Source organism: Chlamydotis macqueenii, chromosome 26, assembly GCF_036417535.1.
Source record: "Chlamydotis macqueenii isolate bChlMac1 chromosome 26, bChlMac1.mat, whole genome shotgun sequence".
Classification (NCBI taxonomy): Eukaryota; Metazoa; Chordata; class Aves; order Otidiformes; family Otididae; genus Chlamydotis; species Chlamydotis macqueenii.
Window position 1 is genome coordinate 3807546 of NC_141581.1, and position 21486 is coordinate 3829031.

Below are 21486 nucleotides of genomic sequence, written 5' to 3' on the forward strand. Positions count from 1 at the left end.
CCTCTCCGTGCCGGGGGAAAGGCTGCGGGCAGGGAGGGTCTGCGCTCTCGCCCCGCTGCCCGGCGTTCCCCGCGGTGGGACTGCGAGTTACGGGACTTCCTCCGCTCTCGGGGCCGAGGGGAGCGCGCTGGGCCTGCCGCCTTTTCACACCCTGGGGCCGGTGCTGTCCCTCTCGCCATCGCCCGAGGAAGGGTCCCTTTCTGCTCAGCCCGGCTCGCTGCCCTGGAGCTGGCTCTCCCGGAGGGGAGCGTCGGGTCTCGGCCTCTCGCTGCCGTGTCAGTACGGTGTGGGATGAGGGCGGCTCACCTTCCTCCTCCTCCTCCTCCTCACTGCTGTCCTGTGCTGGGGCTGGGCCTGCAGGGAAGGGAAGGGTTACCCTCACCCCAAGCGTTGCTGCGTTTCTCATGCAGCAGGAAGAGAAAAGGCAGACTTTCTTTTCCTCCATCATCTTTATTGGCGTGGTTTAAAAACGCAGCGCTGCTGAGGGCTCTGCCAGCGCGTGTCCTGCTGTCTGTCCTGGTTCTGCAGGGGCTTCTCCCCCCCTCAACCCCCTGCCTTCCCCAGAGCTCAACCCCCTCAGCTCCGGCCGCAGTGGGAGGGAGGGGGGGAAGAGACAAACGCGCCAGCTCTGGTGCTGGGGAAAGGAGGCCCAGCCCCAGGACAGCCCCACTCTGTCCTGCCACCTTTTCCCTTCTGTCTCTCATCTCTTTTGCTCCTGCCCCAACCGAGGTGGTGGTCTGGGCTGAGCAGCCTGGCCTGGGGTGTTTTGGGAGGCTGCCTCCCTCCTCCCTGCCCCCTGTCACCTCTCCTCCTGGGGCTCCTCGGTGGCCGGCAACGCCTGGCCGCTCTTCGCCGCGCCCAGCGCAGCCACCAGCTCACTCTTCCTCGCCAGGGCCGCGCGCAGCTGCTCCCGCATCTCCTGGATCTTCTCCTCCAGCTCCCGGAGCTCGCTCTCGTCCGGAGGCCGCGGCGCCTGCCCGTTCCCGGGGTGCCGTGGGGACCCCTCGCCCTCGGCGGGGGCTTTGTCCAGCTGGAAGCGCACCCGCCGTGCCTCCTTCTGCAGGGCGCTCCAGCGCTGCCCCGCTGCCGGCGCCTGCCTTGGCTGGAGGTTGCACCTATTCGGGGAGGGGGAGAAGGAGCGAGGGGGCCCCCCGAGGACAGTGGGTGCCCGTGGGGAGGAGGAGGAGAGCAGGGCAGGCAGCCAGCCCTGGCTGTACCTCTGCTCCAAGCTCAGCCGTTGGCTTTTCTGCTCCTCCGTGCCCGTGTTCAGAGCCCGGTGGATTTTCTGTGGGGAAAGAGTGCGATGGATGGGTGATGGGCTGGGGGGGCCAACGGGGTGGGTGACGGCCCAGGGCCGCAGGAGGGAAGAGGGACGAGCAGCATGAGGCGGGGTCTTCCGTTCCCACCTGGCTCGTGTGCAGCCAGTAGTTGAATTTCTTCTTGCGCTTGATGCGGGGCAGGACGAGGTGGTAGAAGAAGTGCTCGCCCAGCGAGGTGAGCAGGGAGCCGCTCAGCCCGATGCAGAGCAGCACGAAGAGCCCCGAGAAGTGGTAGATGCCCATCTGCAGGGTCTGCGGGGAGAGGCGGGGGGGGGTGTCATCCGGGCTGGGGTGAGGAGCAGCCCCGCCAGAGCCCCAGGAGCCGAGGGCCTGGCCGCCCGCACCTCCGTGACGGCGAAGACGCGCTTGCCGCAGGGCACCATCTTGTACCACTTGTCGTGCAGGAGGTCGATGAAGCCGGCCGACTTGTAGCGGCTGATGAACTCGGAGATGTTGGAGGTCAGCGGCGAGTTCTGGGGGAGGCCGATGCCGTAGCCTGGTCCCGGCACGGGGGGAGAGAGAGCAGCACCACTGGGGTGGGGGCTTCACAGCCCCCAACCCCCACCACACACACACACGCACACACACACACTCATCCAATCCCCCACCCCCCCCCCCCCCGAGTTCCCCCCCCCGCCGCAGCCCCCCCGAGACCTTCGATGGCGAAGGGTTTGCCCACGGTGAGCAGTTTGCAGTCGGAGTCGATGGAGACCTCGTAGTCCAGCAGCGACTTGTCCATGATGAAGGCGTTGAGCGTGGGGGGCTCTGTCCTGCGCCGGCACAGACGGACCCTCAGAGAGGGGGCTGCTCCCACCCCCCGCCTTCCCTGGGGGTCACCCCAACCCGACACCCCTCCCTGGGATGCCTGCCCTGGGAGGGGGTGAAAGGTGGAGACCCCCCCCCCCCCCGATGCTCTGCCCACCCCTCACTTGAGCATGGTGACGCCAGCGGGGGTGGTGGGGACGTTGTAGCGGCGCATGTGCTCGTGCATCTCGGGGAAGCTCTTCTTGATGTACTCCTCAGCGCTGCTCTCCCACACCGTGCCGAAGCGGAAGCCCTGCGAGGGGTGATGCAGCTGGAAGGAGGCACCAGAGCATCAGCACCCCCAGCTCCCTGGGGACCCCCCTCCCACCCCCCTCCACCCCAAGGGCAGCCTCGGTGTGAATGCGGTCCCCTTCTTCCCAACCCTGGAGCTGAGCTCAGGATTAAACATGGGGGACACAAAGCTTCCTGGGGGCCTGGGAAGACCCTACACAACCTCAGGAGGGCTGTGCTGCAGGACTGGGGCTGGGGAGACCCTTCGTGCTCGTTCCAGTGGGGAAGGTGCAGCAAGAAGGACAGAACCCCCCCACCTCCAACCCCTTCCCTGGACCTCAGCCCCACCCGAGGCAGCCCAGACGCTCTCCTACCTTGGGGTCGTGGATACCCGAGAGCTCCTCGAAGGTCTTGTCGCCCACCATGACGGCCGCGAGGTTGGCCGTGTAGCTGGAGAGCACCAGGAGGCAGAAGATGGCCCAGAGGTTCATGAGGAAGCGGCCGGTGCAGCACTTGGGCGTCTTGCTGGACACTGTGCGCCCAAAGAGGATGGCATAGCAGAGGTTGAGGGCTGAGGAGTAGGAGAAGATCTTCATGCGGTTGCGGCCGTGGGGGGTCATGCCGTAGGGGCTCTTCCACTCGTAGAGGGTGAGGAAGAGGGCGGTCATGTGCAGGGCCACGAAGATGCCCACCCACATGGTCCAGTGCAAAGGCCACATGAAAGCCCCGATAGGCGATGCCGTGTCCTTGGTCCTCACCAGGATGCCCAGGCTGGTGGAGAAGAAGGGGCTGGTGAAGTCAATGACTTTGCTCCGTGCCGAGTTGATGCTGAAGGAGGTGACGGCCATGTGGGCCGTGCCGCTGAGCAGGTCCCCCACCAGCCCCGTCCAGTGTCCGTTCTTCCAGGCCCCGTATTTCCCATCACCCACGATGTAGAGCTCGAAGTCGAAGGGCACGTCCTCAGCCAGCTTCTCCAGCAGGTCGATGCAGTACCCGTAGCAGCACTTCTTGTACGCCTGCGGCACCGAGCCGTTCTCAGCGCCGAGCTCCTCGAAAAGGGCATCCAGCACGGCCGAGTCATTGGTGCCAGGGTCCAGGCAGAGCTGCCCAGCGGGGCAGCTCCCGTCCTCGTCCGCCTCCCGGGTGAAGACGAAGGGATGCTCCACCAGCGTCACCACTCGCAGCCTCGCACGGGCCCCTCCGGCCCCCTCGCCGGGGCTCTTGTGCTGCCGGTGGCTCTGCCAGGCGCCCTCCTCCAGCTCCAGCTTGCCGCGCTGCCAGGCGCCCACCGTCACCCAGGTGGGCTCCCCGCGCGAGTCCCGCCGCAGGCTCCAGACGCGGTACTGCTGCTCCGGGCGCACCAGCGTCGCCTTCTCCACGCGCACGGGCCCCGTTCGGCCGTGGAAGGACGTGTTGGCCAGGAACCTGGCGGGATGGGGGGACAGGGTGTCACGGCACTGGTGTCATTGGTTTCAGGGCCGTGGCTGGGGGGAACGAGGGCCGGGGCTTGGGGCCAGGAGCAGGAGGTGAATGAGCTGGGCGCAGGCAAGGGCCGGGAGGAGCGGCAGGATGCGGCCCCGCTGCCCTGCAGCGCGCTGTGCTGGCAGGGCCAAGCGTTATTAATATTTATAGAGCGGCCGTGCTAGGGCAGCGTTAGGGAGATCTGAAGTGACACGGCCCTCCCCACCCACGCAGCCGGCACAAAGCGTGTCGGGCAGCGGGCACCGGGGGCAGCTGAGCCCCCAGCAGCAGCTGCACACCCCAGGGGTCGCGTCGGGCTCCGTGAGCTGGTTTGCCGCAGCTCTGCCCTCACCCTATCCCAGGGCTGGGACGCAGCCCCCCCCTGCGCACCCCGATACGCTGGAGCCAGTGTGGAGGACCAGGGCACCCCCAGCACCTCCCTTACCGGGAGAGGAAGAGCCCCGAGGACTCGGCGCCTGCTCGGCGCCCGTCGTTGCAGTTCACCATTGTCTGCAGGAGAGCCAGGTCGGGGCGGATGCGGGCGGCGCTGGCGATGGCCCGGGACACCAGTTCCACCGCGTCCTGGACAAAGAGCTCCAGCGGCGGCCGGTTGACCTCCCCGTAGGCCAGCAGCCCCAGGGGCAGCCCCTCGGTCTGCAGCTCGCCAGCGCTGAGCGGGGAGCCCAGCATCCAGTGAAGCTCCTGCAGTGGCAACCCTGACTCTTCGGCTGCCCGGAAGACGAGGCGAGCGCGTTGCAGGTCGCAGCCGAGCACCAGGACGGGGCTGGAGAGGGCCCTGAGGCGTTCCCCGTGCTGCTGGAGGTAGCGGGTGGCCCTGGACTCATCCAGGTAGCCAAGGTCCAGGACGGTGCGGAGGAAGAGCTGGGAGCGGCGAGTCCAGAGGCTGAAGAAGCCGGAGACATCCCAGGGGTGGCAGAGCACCAGGCTGGCCTCCTGCCAGTCATTGGCCCTCAGGACGCTCGCCAGCACGTCCACCAGTGTCTCCAGCGAGCTCTGCCGCTCCACGTGGAAGTGGAAGGGGCTCTGCCGACACGGAGGGGCTGCGGCTGCCACCCTGCCCTGCTCCCACCCCTGGGCAGAGCCTGGGAGGTGGCAGCAGGCAGGGTCCCTCCCGCCCCAGGGTCACCCCCTGCTCCCCCATCCCAGTTTAGGGAGATGGTTCCCCACACCCAGCACTGGCCCTGCACCCACCCATGACGCAGGGGGACGCCCAGGGACCAAGGGGAGGAGACCCCCATGGGATCCCGGGCTTGGTGGGTGAGAGGGCTCGTGGCCACCGGAGCAGCGGGGTCGGGCACCCCCCTGCCCACGTGCAGAGCGGTCTCACGCTCCCAGGCAGGCGCTGCCCCGGCTCCCCACACCCTCCGTGTCTTCGCCACCTGCCCCGGGGGTCCCCAGGGAGAGGCTGGTGGGACAGGGGCTGGCACGGTGCTGCCGCGTGCCGCGGGAGGGGTCACCTCGGCCCAGGCACAGCTCAGGGGTTGGGGACACCAGGAGGGGCCCAAACATGACTTGGCCCCGTGGGGAGGTGGGCTGTCCCCAGAAGGGACCGGCCGAGGGAAAGGAGAGGCACAAATCCAACCCCGAGGACACAGGGAGGGGATTTGGGCTGCAAAGCGTGACACGGGTACAGCCGTCGCTGAACTGGGGCAGCACCGGGGCCTGCGGGGGTCCAGCGCCAGGACACGGCCCCGCCCCGGACCGGGGTCGGGACTGGGCCCGAGGGCACGAGGCTGCCGGAGGAGCTGGGGCAGTTGCCTTGGAGTGGGAGCTGGGATGGGGCCGGGGTGCGGCTGGGATAGACCCAGGATGAGGGTCAGGATAGAGCTGGGACGGGGCTGGGACGGGGCTGGGGAGAGGCGCAGGGAGCGGGGACGGAGCGCTGTGTCCCCACGGCCCCGGTCCCCGCAGCCGAGTCCGAGCCTCCCGGGAACGGTCTAGAGGTGCGGTCGGCCGGTGCGGGTCTTGGTGAGGGGTCACGGTGCGGACGGGGGGTCTTGGTGTGGGGTCACGGCGCGGGGTGGCGGTGCGGGGTCGCGGTGCCAGTGCGGGTTGCGGATGCGGGGTCGCGGTGGGGGCGCGGGTCGCGGTGCGGGTCTCACCTGCGCTCGGAAGGGCAGGGGCCCGCGGCCGTCGAGGAGGCTGACGAAGGGGACCTGGAGGGCGGCGGCGAGGAAGTCGAGCTGGAGCAGCTCCCGGCGGGAGCGGGGCAGCGCCAGGACGGCGGCCACGCCACGCGCGACCAGGGCCCCGCAGAGCCACCGCGCCAGCGAGCGCGGGTCCCGCGCGGCCGGGGCCCCCGCCACCACCTCCAGGCTGAGGTTGTGGGGCAGCGCCGCGCCCCCCGAGCTCCCGGTACCGGCTGCGGCTCTGAGCAACGCGGCGCGGAGCCGGGCGCGGCCGGGGCCGGGGGCGGGGGGTGGCAGCAGCGCCCCGAGCCGCACGGCGGGGCCGGTCCGGGAGGGGCCGCGGCAGGGCTGGGGGTGTCCCCCCGCCGCCCCCAGCGCCGCCGCCAGCAGCCAGAGCGCCCGCAGCCCCGCCATGGGCCCCGCAGCTCAACGTCCCGGGGCCGGGGGCGGGCGGGGTCCCGCCGGCAGCGCCGAGCCGAGCGGGGGGGGGGGGGGGTCCGGAGCGGCCCCCGCAGCCCCCGCTGTGTCCCACGCAGCGCCACGCGCGCCCCGCAGCCCCCACGCACACGCGCGCCGCGGGTCCGTCCGTGCGTCGTCGTGTCCCGTCCCCTCCCCGCACCCCGCAGCGGAGCGGGCGGCGACCGTGGAGTCCCCGGCACAGGACCCCCCTCACCCCCCCCCACCCCCGCAGCTTCCAGGGGTCCCGGCTGCCTGTGGACCAGCGGGACCTTCCTCCCTCTCCTCCTCCTCCTCCTCCTCCTCCTCGCCGGCCGGCCGCTCCCCGCCGCTCCCCGCGCTGGGAGAAGCCGCTCGGGGCGGTCGCTGAGCCGGGCTCGGAGCCATAAACCGGCCCCCCCCACCCCGGCCCGGACCCCTCCATCCCCCGCAATCACAGCCGCACCCGCCGGGGGTCCCGGGGCGGCTGCGTGGGGACGGGGCGAGCGGGGAAGCCGGACACGCAGCAGCTTCGCAGCCCGAGGAGGGGAGGGAAAAGTGGGGTCTCCCTCCTCATCCTCACCAGGGAAAGCGAGGCACGGGCCAGGGACCCCCCCGCTACCCGGAGCACGAACGTCTGCTGCCAGGGAGATAGAGCCTCTCCTCAATTAATAAGAAAGCGAGCGCCGGAGCCAAAAACCAGCTGGCAAAAAAATATTGATCCCCAGACAAACGGAATGAGTCACGGCGAACCGATTCCCGCTGCGGCGACGGCCTGGAGCGGGGAGGCCACGGGGGCGAAGCTCCCCAGGGGTGCGGGGAGCGCTGCGGCCCCTCGCTGGGGGTGCTGGGCCGTCGCAGAGCAAGGCCCTGACCTCGGGGGACCCCCGGCAGCTCATTCCCGCAGGGAAAAACACTGCGCAGCACCCACCACTGCGGGTAGGAGCTGGGGAAGGGGGGGCACCAGGCTCTTGGTGTAAAATAGCCCCCCAACCCCAGCCCCTTGCCAGGCACAGCACAGGAGGGGGCTTCCTGCCTCGCCCCCAGGCACACGAACTCCACTGGGGAGGACTGGGAAAGGGCGTGGGGCGACTGGGAAGACTTGGGGGCCGCAGGCTGCACCCTCCGGGGAGCCCCCAGAGCGGGGACACCCTGCTTCCCCCCGCAGCCCCCACCTCGCACCAGCGCTCCCCACCGCAGCTGCTGGACGTTGATGCAAAGCGTCAGGAGGAAGGTGGGGAGCGGGAGAAGGGAGAACCGCCGCCGCTCAGGCGGAGAGCGTTACCTAAGGACGCTGGCAGGAGCGCGGCGGGCGCGGACGCCGGCGTTATTAAAGTGCACTTTAAATCAACTGCGCTTACTTCTGGTGCATTAAACAGGCCGGCGTGGCGGGCGCGCACGGGGCCAGCCGCGGTTCCCGAGATGCAGGGCAGCCCCCCCATCCCCGCACCCAAAACCTCGTGGGGACAGGGTGGGACGTTGGCAGCCGGGGAAGCGGTGGTGGTGTTACTGAGACCTGCGGCCACCAGTAAGAGAAAAAGCTCAGGCACCTTTCACTATAAAAAACAAATCTTTTATGTAAAAAATAAACCTAAACAAAACCCACAACCCCCGCTGCCGTGCTCATGACAATACAAAAGGCCGATTCCCCAGAACACCGTGAAAACAAAGTAGCTGGCTCCAAATATATATAGTCAACTTACGAGATTGGAAATAGCACCTTGCTGGCCCCCCCGCCCCACCCCAAAGGGGTCAGCCCCACATCCCAAAACCCCCACCCACGCTCCAAGCCCAGGGATGCCCCCCCGCAGCCCCCTGCCCAGGAGGACGGATGGGGGGGTGCAGGTGTCCCATCTTCAGCCTCGGTGCCGCAGGGACCCCCTCTGCCTGGCCCTGGGCACCCCCCAGGAGCAGGGGCTGCTCAGCCCCCACTGTCAGGGGAGCAGAACAAGCCCACAGTGGGATCCCAGCTGTGCGGGGTCTGGCGACACCAAGCAGCATTACCCAGGGCGGGATGGGTCTCCAAAATCCAATCTCAAACCGGTATTAAGAGAAAAACGCTTTTCTGTCTGCACTGCAGGGTCAAGTAACGAAAAGAAACAAAAAGGGCCAGGGGAAGAGACAGGGAAAGAGCAGGAGCTGCGTCCTGAACCCCTCCCTCAGAGCCGGCGACGCTCCTCCCGCAGCCGGCCGCTCCGAGTCTGCCCCCGCCGGCACCGAGCAGCGGAATCGGGCTGAAAACGGTCCCTGTGTCGTCCCGCACGCAGCCGCCCTGCAGCCCCCGCGCTTGTCTCAGTCCCGTGTCAGCGAACGGACGCCAGCCCGAGCGGGCAAACGCTCCGGTGCGCGGCGCGTGAGAGATGCTGGCGAGGACGCGAGCCAGGGGTGCTCGCCCGTCTGCGTGTGCAGGCGCCCGAGGGCGGGCTGGTTCTTCCCCAGGAGCTGGGCAGGGAGAGGCAGAGGGGTGCGAGGGCAGGGGGTGCCTCTTCATTTGGCTGGTTTGGTGATGATGCGAGCGGAGAAGTCAAAGAGGTTCTTGTTGATTTTCCGGAGGGTGCTCACCTCCTCTTCCAGCTCGCTCACCTGGATCGTCAGATGCTCCTGGTCTCCCACCAGGTTCTGCGACAGAAAAGCACGACAGAAAAGCATCAGGCACCCGGGTCTCACCGCCGGCAAGCGGAGGCCGGTGCTCCTCCAACAGCAGCAAATCCCAAACCCTTTTGTCCTCTCCCTCCTCCACCTCCCACTCAAACCACAGCCCCTCCTGCCTTGCAGCACCAGAGAACTCCAGGGCTCGTTCCTCCCCCCAGCTTTGTGCAGCACCCCAAGGACCACTTCAGCTGAAGAGAGGCCCCCCCACGGGTCCATACCAGAAGGATACGATTCCCCCGACTCGGAGCAGCTCTCACCTTTTCCCTCGTCGAGTACATCTGCGAGTACATCTTCTCAGCCCTCTCCAGGTAGCTCTCCCCGGAGTCCTGCGGGGACCAGACAGGAGGGGTCGATACAGAAGACCCAGGCCCTCTCCCAGCACCCCAGGGGAGGGTTTCCCACTGGAGCAGGCAAAGAAACCCCCCAGTCCCCCAGCCCCTGTGCCCCAGAGCCAGGACCCTGCTCCACTCGGGGCCCTCAGCCTGGGGGCTCCTCTTCCCGTGGCTGAGAGCAGCCCAGAGGCAGCTGAGCGCAAGGGAAGAGCCCGCCTGCAAGGCTCCCACCACAAATCAGTTAATTGGGCGATTCCACCGCTTTAAAAAAATGGCACTGGGGGACCGGGCACCGACCAGCCACCACCGCTGCCCCGGCTGGAGGAGAAGTTTTCCACCCTCCGGCACCGATCCCCCCGCCCGACCTCGTCTCCCCCTCCCCAGCAGCCTGCTGGTTCCCAGTACCTGCTGGTGGAGCCCGAGGCGCAGCGTCACTCCCTCGCTCCCCTGCTCGTCGTTGCTCTCTGTGCCGTGGAGGTGTTTGCTGAATTTGGGGAGAGGCACGCTGGGTTTCCCATCCGGGTTTAACATGTTGGCTGGGGCCAGCACTATGAAGGCGTTTGTAACCGGACCTGGGACGGGACAAGGAGGGGACAGGTCACACTTCCCCCTCCGGCGGGGCAGCCCCGAGAACAGAGAGCGCAGCCCGCGCGCGGCACAGGCGGCTCCCAGCACCCCTGCCTCCCTCCCCAGCTCCGGGGAAGAGGCAGAGCCCCTCTCCCGTCCTTGGGAGCGAGGACGCGGCTCCGCACCCCGGCAGGCAGTGCAGGGAGGAGCGGGGCGGCCTGCTCGTCCTCCGCAGAGCCAGCCATCCATCAGCGGCTGCCGCTCTCGCAGCTGTCTCCTGCAACGATCTGTCACACACTCTCGTTTGGCAGAGCTAACGAGCGCTTTAATTACTGCATTTACCCACACAGGCTGCTGCTTTCTGTCAGCAGCCCCCTCCGCTCCCCCCCTTCCAAACTCCCACCGCTACCCCTCACGCCCCAAACCCCTCCCTGTCAGACACAGTGACCCCCCAGCCCCTCAAAGCCCCCCAAAGCCCCCCGCACTGCCTGCAGCACACCTCCAGCAGCCAGCGGGCTTGCACGCAAGCAGAGCAGCTCAGCCACCCCTAATAAATCCCCAACCATCCATCTTCCCGTGGCTGAACTTCGACAGCACGAAGGGAAAGGTCAAAAGGATCCAGATGCACCTGAGTGGAGGCAGGCTGCCGCAGCACCCGCCCAGCCTCCCCACCAAAGGCAGCGGGGAAAGGTGTGGGATGAGGGAGGGAGCTCAAGGGAGGGCCCAGGGGGGCTCAGAGCCGCTTGAGGCTTTCAGTCTCTGCGGAGGAGACGGACAAAAGCACCTCTGATTGCGGACGAGGGCTCCCACGCCATCATCTCCCTCCCCTTGCAGCTAGACTAGAGCCTGCTCCAAAGCCTGATGCTCCCGAGATCCAAAACTGGATCCCACCGGCAAACCAAGGGCTCTGCCAAATACTCGGTCCAGAAGCTGCTCTGCCAGCAGTCCCAGGCTGGCCCTGAAGCTGCTCTTCGCCAGCGCTTTGCTGTAACAAACCATTTGTTTTACTCCTGCTCCCTCCCTAAAGATGTTTGCTGCTTCTTATGAAAGTATCCATTAGAGAGATTGCCGCTGCCGGTTTGAAAGGAAGGGACAAGAAAGGCAGAGAGGAGAAAATCTCACAGATCAGCCCACAGATCCTCAAATCTGGTCCTCACCCAGGCGCAGACCCCCCACCGCTCTCGTGCCCCCAGTGCAGAGGCAAGTCCCACCCCACCCCACCTCATCACGCCGGCTGGGGCACCAGGCGGTGGGCGACACCCTGCCAGGGCAGGCAGAGACCAGATTCATCCCGGGGAGCATAAATAATCCGGTTGGATCAGCCGGAGCGTCCCCGCGCTGGCCTTGCATGAACGAGCCCTCGGGGACGCTCTGTGCCACTCGGTGCTTCCAGAGAAAAGGCCGAACCTCGCGTGAGGGGAGGGATTTTGGGGCAGCGCTGGCAAGGAACCCGGGAGCGCTGGCCCCCCATCCCAGAGGTCCCCTGCCTCCCCTCGGAGTGGGGCCAACCGCAAAAGCAGCCCTGCCTTGCCCGGCGCAGTCACAGCTCGTTACCCCAGAGCAGCAGCCCCGTTTCTCAAAGTCCATCCACCTCCCCATGCTCTGCCCGCCCCCGTCAAGGACAAGCCAACCTTGCTGGAAAGGCCCCCCGCATCGTCCTGCCCGCGCAGCCACGCTCCTCTCGCGCCCCGAGCCACGCTCCAGCCCCTCGGATCTATTTGCAGCAGCATCATGCGGGGAGGGCAGCGGTTTCCGCCTTGCTCCCAGCTACTCGCTGCGCCCTGCGAGCGGAGGGGCTTTGCTCTCCCGAGCACACCAGGCTGGAGGTTGCTGTCACGTCAGCGGTGGCAGGAAAGCCTGTGTCATCCCTGCCTTCGGAAAGGAACGCGCCGGAGGGTTGAGCAGGGCGGCAGCAGGGAACAGACCTTGCTGGGAGGCTCCCGTCACCGAGAGAGGGTGACAGAGGCCAAGGGGACGCGGTGACCTGTCTGCAGGGAACTCGCTGCCCCACTAAGACAGGGTGGCCGGGCTGCCGAGGAGAGGTAGCGCCGGGACAGAAAAGCCGCAGAGCCCTCGACACGAGGCGGCTGCGGGGAGCCGGTGCTCTGCGCAGGGACCCTCCAGCTGCGGTACAGCTCCCTGGTGCCCTGGCTGGCAGCTCCTGATCCACCACAGCTCCCGCCCTGCTCCAAGAGTCAGATGAAGCATGCAGCAGCAGCAGGGTGGTACTGGTGCCAGGGCTGTTGGGAAGCCAAATCCCTGTCCGTAGGAAGAAGCCAGCCAGCAGAAGCTGCAGAAAGCGCCCACACCTCACGGCCCCAGCACCCAGGGCACGGTCAGACCGGTCATGCCCCTCAGGGGGAGATCTTGTGTCCATCTGCACTCCCCTGCAGCCTCACGGGGTTGTAATGACTGTCTGGCAGTGAAAGCTCGCCCCTCCTCCCCTGGTGACTCACACAGCTCAGGTTTTGTCTGCTTTCACCCCTCTAGTGCTAGTGGAGCGAGGCTGGATGGGCGCTGCAGTGGGTCCCCATTAGAAACGGTTCTCGGCAGCAGAAGGGAAGAAGGAAAGGGTCTGCAGGCAGCCTGGCTTCAGCGACAGCCCTGGGGCAGTGGCTTGCCCACCTCTGTCCAGGGGCAGCGTCACAGAGGAACAGGGTCCTGGGGGGGTTTAGGCAGTGCCCAGAGAGCAGCGCCGCCAGCCACACCAGCCAGAGCGGCGTTAAGAGACCGGAGACCACCACCATCAGATAAGAAATGCTCTGTTAGCAACAGCTCAAATACAACAGGAGGGCTGCATCATGCAGGGCTCTGAGGCACCTAATTGCTGATCCGAGCCGGTAAAGGTTTGTTTGTGCGGTTTATCGGAGCCATTAGACTGAAATCCCAGACGACTGCTTATATCGGATTCACCTCAAGCCTAATGAGCTCACGGGTGCCTGTTGCCGGGGTCACAGAGACAGCCTCTTCTCCAGACACATCCTCCCTGGGCACGAGGGTGCGTGTGGGGCAATCGCTCCCCTTGGAAAACAAGGGGGAAGATCCCAGACGCCCTCAGCGACACGCTGAAATCTATGACTCACTCCCTGACAGGGCACAGGGGGGTTGTTAACAGACATGGGCAAGGTCAGAACATTACTCCAGACAGCCAAGGTGTCCGTCCCTCCATGCCTCTACCCTTCCTGGAGGTGTGAAGCAAGGAGCAGAGAAACGCCTGAAGTGCCCAGGGTGGCATCAGAGCAGCAGAAGTGAGCCAGCAGCGGCCCTTGGCAGCTGAGGAGGAAAGGATCCCGGAGATAAGGGCGCACCTACCTTTATGATTCATTGTCTTCAGGCACTGCTTGCTCTGGATGTCCCACAGCCGGACTGTTTCGTCGTGTGAGCCAGAAAGCAGCAGGCTGCCATCCGTGGAGACAGACAGACACGTCACCTGGTTCCTGGAATGGGGAAGAGAAGTCTAAACTCAGGATGACCCGAGGACTGCCAGAAACTGGTGAGGTGGGCAGGTGGGGGCCATGAAGCATTTGACAGGTATGTGTGGTCCCTCACCTGTGCCCTTTGAACACCTTCCCGTTCTCCTGCTCTGTCTGGAAGGTCCGGTCTCTCTGGACCGGCTGCAGAAATGAAGGAAGGAAGGGAGAGCGCAGTTTAAATTCAGGAAGACTGAAGGCAGCAGGTTCATCACTGTGTCTGGAGGGGGCAGAGGAGACACAGGAGAACCCAGGACCTCCCATGCCCCAGTAGGTCACACCAGTCACGCAGGCAGGGAGGTGACAGCGGCTCAGGCTGCCGCGTCAAGAGCGGCACCAAGCAGATCTGCAGCCCCACGCACTCACCCAGGCGCAGAGGTCAACCTGGAAGATGGATCCGTCCATCCCGCCGCAGAACATGTGATACTCGCAGAGGTCAAGAGTCACAGCCATGATCCCCACATCAAAGAGAACGGAGAGCAGGAGCTCCCCAGATGAGATTTCCCAGAGCTGGAGCAAGAGGGTTAAAGGAGAATTAGGGGCTTAAATGTTAACAACAGGATGGGAAGGACGTGCTGCTGCTTATCAGCACCTGCCCAGCAAGCTGGCAGCACATACTGGCATCCCCTCCTTGCTGCGGATTTGGAAACCCAGTCCAAGCAGAACCCAGGATCAGCCTCTTCGTGATCACCAGACAACAATTTTCCCAGGCAGCTCCAAAACGGCCCTTAACCCCCTCTTGTGGCCGTCCTGCCCCCCAGGGCAGACCCTCTCTGCAGGGCAGGAGGGGCGGGCTGCAGGCTCTGGGCTCCAGCCTGCTCTGCTCCCTGCCCTTCGGGACCAAAGGATATCAGCGAGGGGAATCAGAGGAGCTGACCCCAACATTCCCTGGGAGGAGAGGGACTGCAAAGCACGCGGAGGCCAAGCCTGAGGGCAGGTGCAGAGAAACTGCTGGTGTTTGGAGAGGCAAAGCCCATTAGGTCTGGCAGCTCTGAGTCATCGCAGAGACAGCCAAGAAATTCAGCTACTGCAACCCTCCCGGACAGCTTTGCTGCAGCCCAGCAGAAACTCTGCTTTAACCCTCTGGGGTCTGCACGTCTCTAGGACTCCAGTTGGCGGGATGGAGCTGAGCCTTACCTTCGCTGTCTGGTCAAGGGAGGCTGTGGCAGCTCGTGCCAAGGGCCCTCCAAAGCCACAGCACAAGTCCGTGATGGGGAGGCTGTGTCGGGACCAGACATGGCGAGGGTCAGGGATCTGGGAGGGCTCTGCCTGCAGCACACTGTGGGGGAGAACAGACGGGTTGGTACGGCAGGTCAGCAAGAGCAGCGCTGGGGATGCCAGAGCAAAGCGGCTGCGAAGAGAGCTGGCCGGGGCTCTGCTTCCCCTGAGGAAGGGCTCCTCCAGGCTGCGAGGAGCAAACAGGACACGGCAGCCGTCAGCGGCCACAGCACATGGGATATCGAGGACGAGGGCCACTACCGAGCTGCCCATCCCGAGGACACAGAGCTCAGCTACCATTATCAGGGAAAGGACCGCATCAAGCAGAGAAAAGAAGCCAGAGCCATACGCCGCAGCTTGGGAAACTCAGAGAGATGCTAGGAAAAGTGAGGATGACAGCAGCGGAAGAGCTGCCCAGGGAGGGCACAGACTCACCACAGGCTTTACACCCGGGCTTGCTTAGAGCCGCTTCCGCCTCTGGGAAGCAGTGGCTGATCTCTTGCTCTGACATTGCTCGCCCAGACGCTCCCTGTCCCCTGTCCCCCATAGGGATGGGCCGAGACCTCCCCGCGGGCCACCGTTACCTGTAGAGGTTCCACACCAGGGCCAGACAGTCCTTCGCCCCTGAGAGAAAGTGGCTGCTGTCGTCAGTAAAGCAGAGGCATGTGAGGTCCTGGTAGTGTCGGTTCAGGATGGCCAGGAGGTTCCCATTGGAGACCTAGGGCAAGGGAAAGGGCAAGAGAATATTAAGAAAGGAGCACTGAAATGAGTCCTGCCCTCAACGGTTGTGAGTGCAGCAGAACCTGCAGCTCCATCCCCAGCTGGGCGTTGCTGCGCCAGGCGTGAGCAGAGCAGAGTCCCCGCGCTGCAGAGCCGGGCAGAACAGGGTGGTGAGCGGAAGCAGCGAGCAGAGCGAAAAGGGAACGTTGTGTCGACCACGCGAGCCCACCGGCACCTCACTGATGGCAACTGACACAATCAAGGTGCACATACGCTTAGGACCAAAGGTAAATCCAGCAGAAGGCATTTGAGGAGGTCCTGCCCATGTTCCAGCAATGCCAGTGCCGTCTCTCTGGTCAACACACAAGCGCGCAGTAAAGATCTCCTGTTTACTGTCTATCTTACTTTGATGGCTTCTTCCAGCCTCCCACAACATCTAACGAGGCGGCTGCGGGGGTCAGGAGAGCCGCAGGAGGCTGCACAGCACCCCAGGGGCTGCTGCACTTCAGCATCGCTGCGTGGGCTCGGGCCGACGGAGGCCTCAGGGTGGACAAGGAGTTCCCTAAGCTCAGAGCTTTTCTTGTTAAAAGACAACACCGCTGACGGGGAGGGAACCAAGGAGGCAGCAAGGGAGCTCAGTACAAAAGAACAGAATCGACTCCCTCTCATTGTCTGAATTACCCCTCAAAATAAAACCAAACTGCAGTCCAGCGCAGAACAAGGGGGTTCACAGAGAAGGCACAAAACCGGGGCTCGTTCAGCCCTGCGATGTTTCCGTGCAGCCTCTCCAAGGTGCCTGTTCCCTCTGCCAGGAGGACAGTGCTGTCACCCACTCCGGGCAGGCGCTCGGAAGCGTTTGCGAGGCAAGGCTAGCTGGGGGCAGGCGGAACGGGCCACGTTCTGCAGACGAAGCAGAGCAGGGACCAGCTCAGAGCATCACGAGCGAGGAACTCCCACTTGCTGCCGTCTCAGCCCAGCATTCCTCGAGGGCTTTTCTTCCCAGTGTTGCCACAAGCACATTTTTAAAAGAAAAATCTGATGAATTAAGATAGAGCCGCCCACATAACAAGGCTCAGAAACATCCCCCAGGACCGAGAGCTTCCCAGGTTAGACATCTCCGTGTTTAATCCCAACAAGCTTGTTCTTTTATTTGCTCGGTGAAACGCTTCAAATCTAGCATAGTCCCCACGCAAACACACCGCTGATTAAAAATAGAAGGATGATGGCCAGAGCACAGCAGTTTCTGCAGAGAGCCAGATCACACGTCACACACAAATACGAGGCTACAATGTGGAAGAAGTGCTAAAGGAAAACTAGGTTCTGCATTTCTGCGTCGAGGGAGCAACATCTGACCCCTGAGGCATCTGTCACAGTTTGGAAGGAGAGGCAAAGAACAGACCCAAGCCTCCCCCAGCACCTCCCACCACAATTTCTTCCAGCCCCGCTTTGACGAGCTGCCCCGCAGCCTGCACGCCCTCGGAGGCCACCGAACAGCTGGCCCCAGCCCCTCAGGGCAACGCGGAGCCCAGCAAAGTCTTCCCCCCACTGCGGAGCCCAAGACGACGTGGATTTACCGACACCTGACGGGCCAGGGGCACTCACAAACGTGGAGCTCTCTGCCCCCATCGCCCGTGCCGGCCCGCAGCCCCCGTACCTCCCACAGGTAGATGCTCTCAGCAACCCCAGCCAAGATGTAGAGCCCGTTGGGAGAGGCCGTCAGGCAGGTCACTGGCCCAGGGCATATAATCTTCTGCTGGAGCTGGTCCTGGGGGCAGAAAGAACACAGTGATCCTTCAGTGAGCGCGGGAAACAGAAATAAGACCCTGGTTCGGTTCAGACCGGCCCGCGGGAGAGGAGGCAGCTCAGACAGTGTCGGACGCGCTGCAGCTGCCTGCGTTTGAGCCGTGCCCTCAACCCACACAAGCACCGCTGCGGTTCGGAGATTCAATGCCAAAGAGGAAGACGAAGGAGGAGCAAAGTCCATGTGTGCAAATCGCATCAAACTGCTCTGCGTTTTGCTGGGTTTGTTGCAGTTGCTTCATGTTTGGCCCCACAGGGAAAAGGTAAGTTCCCCTCCCGCCCCCCTCCACCCACACAGCTGCGGCCACGCTCCGGGGTGCTGAAAGGCACACTGTGTGTGCTCCGCAACTGCAGAACCCTGGAGATTCAGCAGAAAACAGGCTGAGAAGATTACAGTGAAATAACACCGATAAGAAAGAAAAGAGAATGTGAGCTCACGGCCTGGGAGAACAAGGAGCAGGTCCGAGAGCAGCTCCGCGCAGCTCAGGGGAACTGGAAAACACAGCCCCCGAGCTGCAGCGGCGAAGGGGCTGCACGTGCCGAAACCCCCAGGCTGCCGCTGCTCTCTGCAGCAAAACTGAGGGGAACGACGGGGAACGGAGAAATTACAGCTGCGCACGCGGCTGTTCTGCCCCTGCGTAAGCACGGGCAGGACGCAGGGGTACAGCTGTGTAGGGGCAGGTGAGGTTTGTCCGGCTGCATTTAGGCTTCCATTTTTGTCCGGAAGGTGCGGCGAGCGGACCGCAGCGATGGGAAGTTTCAGGCTCTGCGTCCACAGGGACGGCCGTGCTCCTGGGTGGCCCTGGGGGCCCTGAGGCTCCTTTCCAGCCCGGGGAAGGGGAGCTGGGGTGGGGGGGGGGTAGATCCCAGCCTGGGGGGTCTCTGGCCCAGAGAGAAGCCCAACAGCCGATTTCTCCCGCAGAAAACGCTTTTCCTGGCAGCTCCAGGGCGATCAGCCGGGACCCCCGGGAAGGGAGCCGGGCCTTACGGGAGCCGTGGCCCCGGGGAGTGGGCAGCGGGCCGCACGCAGGTCCCCCCGGAGATGGGGGGAGAGGGGGCTCAGGGGCGTCACTGGGGCGTCCCTGTGGAGGGGGACGGGTCGGGCATCAGCCCAGGGGCACGGGGGTCGTTACGGAGGAAGGGGGCCTGGTGGTCTCAGCACGGAGGGGGGATCTGTAGGGAGAGAGGGGCCCTGGGGGGGTCTGGCCATAGAGCCGGGGGGGTCTCTATGGGGCGAGGGGCCCCCACCACAGAGACCGAGGGTCTCCACGGAGGGAGGGCCCTGGCGCATCCCCACGGGGACAGGGGGGGGTCCCCTCCGCGCGGCCCCCCGAGCCGAGGCCTCCCGGGCCCGCCCGCCGCGCCGGTACCTTCCTCTGGAGCTCCCAGACGTTGATGTAGCTCTTGCCGATCTGGGCCCCCAGCAGGTGCTCGCCGCCCAGCAGCGCCAGCCCGCGCGGGCCGCTGTTGCCGCCGCGGTAGCCGGGCAGGGCGGAGCCCGAGTGCAGCTCCCAGACGGAGCAGTTGCAGAGCGGCCCGGCGGCGTCCGACACCAGCGCCACCTCCATGGGCGCCGCCATCTTCGCGGTCCGCCAGGGCCAGAGAGAGCGCGGCGGCCGCCTAGAGCGCCGCCCTCCACCTCCGCCCGCCCGGGCGGCGGCCAACCAAGAGCGGCGCCGCCGCGCCTGCGCGGGGCGGGGCTTGCCGCCGCGCAGGCAGGCGGCAGGAAGCTAAGCAGGGCCCGCTGCGGCCCGGCCCTGGAGGGGGGACCGCAGCGCGTTGGGCTCCCCGTGGGGACGCCACAGCCCCGGGCGCACCCTGTAGCCCCCCGTGGGGACCCCATGGGCACCTTGTAGCCCCATAGGCGCCCTGTAGGCACTGTCCAGAGCCCGTGGATCCTCCATAGGGACCCCACGAGCACCCTGTGAGCACCCCACAGCCCCGGGGGCACCCCACAAGCACCCCGCAGCCCCACGAACACTCCACAGCTCCACAGGCACCCCACGAGCACCCCGCAGCCCCACAGGCACCCCACAAGCACCCCACAGCCCCACGGACACCCCACAGGCCCACAGGCTCTCCACAAGCACCCCACAGCCCTGGGGGCACTCCACAAGCACCCCACAGCCCCAAGGACACCCCACAGCCCCACAGGCACCCCACAGCCCCACAGGCACCCCACGAGCACCGCACAGCCCCATGGACACCCCACAGCCCCACGGACACCCCACAGGCACCCACAGCTCTATGGCCACCCCCTGGACACCCCGAGGGACAGAAACCCCAGACAACACAACTTCACGCCTTTTTTTTTTTTTTTTTTTTTTTTTTAATATTTCATCCACTTTACAGGGTTACAATTGTCTTAAATATTCTGAAGTTTAAATACAATCTGTATAATAATGTTATAAAATGTAAACTTTCAGTGTTTTTATTTTATTTTATCTTTTTTTTTTTTTTTTTTTTTAATAATCAAAAGTTTCAATACCTGAATGTTTGCAAAACTGAAATATTTCACCGGGGGCCTGGGTGTGCCCGAGGCCACCGCTCTCAGAGGTAGAATGTGGTTTTTATTCTTTTTCTTTTTTTTGTCTTTTGTGTTTTTTTTTCTTTTTCATTTTTTACCTGAGTTAAGATATGCACGCTGGGTAAATGCGTCTGCAGCTGTGTCCGTTCCTTTTTTCTTTCCAAACCCCAGAGAAACTGATTTAGGCTTTTTTTTTTTTTTTCTTTTTTAAATCGATATGCAAAAAAAAAAAAGAAAAAGAAAGTGGAAAGTAATATGCTCTCAAAAAAAAAAAAAAAAAGAGGGGGAGGGAAGAGGAAGGGGAGGAAATAAAAATAATTAAAAAAAACCCCAACCAACCCAAAACAGTGACTGTACAAATGCAAAAACTCACTAAGAAAATCTAACGCCCACCCTGGGCATGAGGAACTCCCCCCTCCGCCCAGGATTTCTCCTTGCAGGGAGCTGGGCTGGATCCGAACAGCAGCAGGAGCCGGACGGAGCCCCCCCAGACCCCCCCAAGGGATGGGGATCACGGAGCCACCAAGGGGCATTTCCAGCTCTGGAGAGGTGTGGGGAGAAAAGGCTGAAAAAATTAAAAAACAAAGAGAGAAAAAAAAAAGGCTGGAAAAACCCCAAATCCCCTGAGATCACCGCTTCCCCAAGCGAAAAAAAAACCAAAAAAAAATTTGGGGGGGGGGGGGTGGTGTCCCACCAGCACGGGACCCCCCCCCCCACTCCAGGCACCCGGGGAAGGGGGGCAAAAAAAAAAAAACCCCTGTGCTCGAGGTCGAAACCTGAGGAATTGAGATACCGAGTTGAGGTGGGGGGGGAAGGGGGGTAAGGTGGGTTTCGGTATCGGGTCGCGATTGTGTCACACGCAGATGTGGGTTGACGTTTCGGGGAGAGTGGGGGAGGCCAAAAAAAAAATTAAAAAATCCTCGGGGCTGGGGCTGCGGGACGCTCCGGAGGTCCCGAAGGACGCTCTGCGTCCTTCGGGACCTCCGGAGCGTCCCGCAGCCCCCTCAAGCATCACGGATCTCCTGCATCCCGTTGCTAAACGGGATATTTTACACCAATTCCCATCTAGAAATGCCCCCCCCCTACACCTGCTTTTCCCCAAACTGCTCATTTTTGGAGGAAAACGCCCAAATTGGCTTTGCACAGTAGTATTAGAGGTAGGAGGGTGTGCGTGTGGGGGGAATTAAAAATCAAAATTTTCTAACACCGCCCGGCCTCCCGGCTCCGCTTCCCCCCCTCCACACACACACCCCCGTGGGGGGGTCCCGGGGGAAGGAGCAGAGCTGGACCCGGCCACCGACAGCAACGAGAGGAGAAAGGAGGTGACGCGGTTTCCAAGCTCCTGATTCCCTGATGAACGCTAATATATATCATTTGCTTGTTAAAAGTTTGATTCTTTTCTCTTTTTTTTTTTCATTTTTAGAGAATAAAATAGAAGCTATTTACAACAAAACAATCAAACAACAACCTCTTAAAATCCCATATAGTGAGTGTAGTTCTCAAAATAACGGGGGAAGGAAAAGGATCTAAATGAATAAAATATCTCCCGATTTCCAATTTTTTTTTTTTAAAAAAAAAAAAAACAAACTTTTTTTCCTTTAGAGAGCGCCGGGGGGTTTCACTAAAGCTCGCGTCGGCAGGCGTCCGTGCGTCTGTCTGGAGGTAACACGAGTTAAAAAATAATAATAATAATAATAATAATAATAAATGTACAGTGCAAAGTGTGATATGAGTGAGGTAAACGGTCCCGGACCGGCGCGGCGCAGCGGGACGGCCGGCGGCTCCGGCAAAACCCCCGGG

The 21486-nt window shown here is 63.5% G+C and overlaps 2 protein-coding genes across 2 annotated transcripts; both read right to left on the reverse strand.

Moving 5' to 3' along the window:
• Positions 1–219: 219 nt before the first annotated feature.
• GRIN3B (glutamate ionotropic receptor NMDA type subunit 3B) lies at positions 220–6379 on the reverse strand. The gene is made up of 10 exons (XM_086767180.1): positions 5939–6379; positions 4261–4859; positions 2729–3779; positions 2249–2394; positions 1974–2089; positions 1664–1815; positions 1407–1571; positions 1218–1285; positions 804–1115; positions 220–354 (listed from the first exon to the last, which is right to left on the reverse strand). The coding sequence occupies exons 1-10, from the start codon at positions 6377–6379 to the stop codon at positions 327–329; spliced, it is 3078 nt and encodes a 1025-aa protein (XP_086623306.1). The 3' UTR covers positions 220–326.
• Positions 6380–7951: 1572 nt separating this feature from the next.
• WDR18 (WD repeat domain 18) lies at positions 7952–18776 on the reverse strand. Its single transcript, XM_086767265.1, has 10 exons — positions 18530–18776; positions 17014–17124; positions 15224–15357; positions 14559–14700; positions 13788–13931; positions 13501–13565; positions 13264–13388; positions 9790–9956; positions 9310–9378; positions 7952–9019 (listed from the first exon to the last, which is right to left on the reverse strand). Exons 1-10 carry the CDS (start codon positions 18737–18739, stop codon positions 8888–8890), a joined length of 1299 nt encoding a protein of 432 aa, XP_086623391.1. The 5' UTR covers positions 18740–18776; the 3' UTR covers positions 7952–8887.
• Between the last annotated feature and the right edge of the window lie 2710 nt (positions 18777–21486).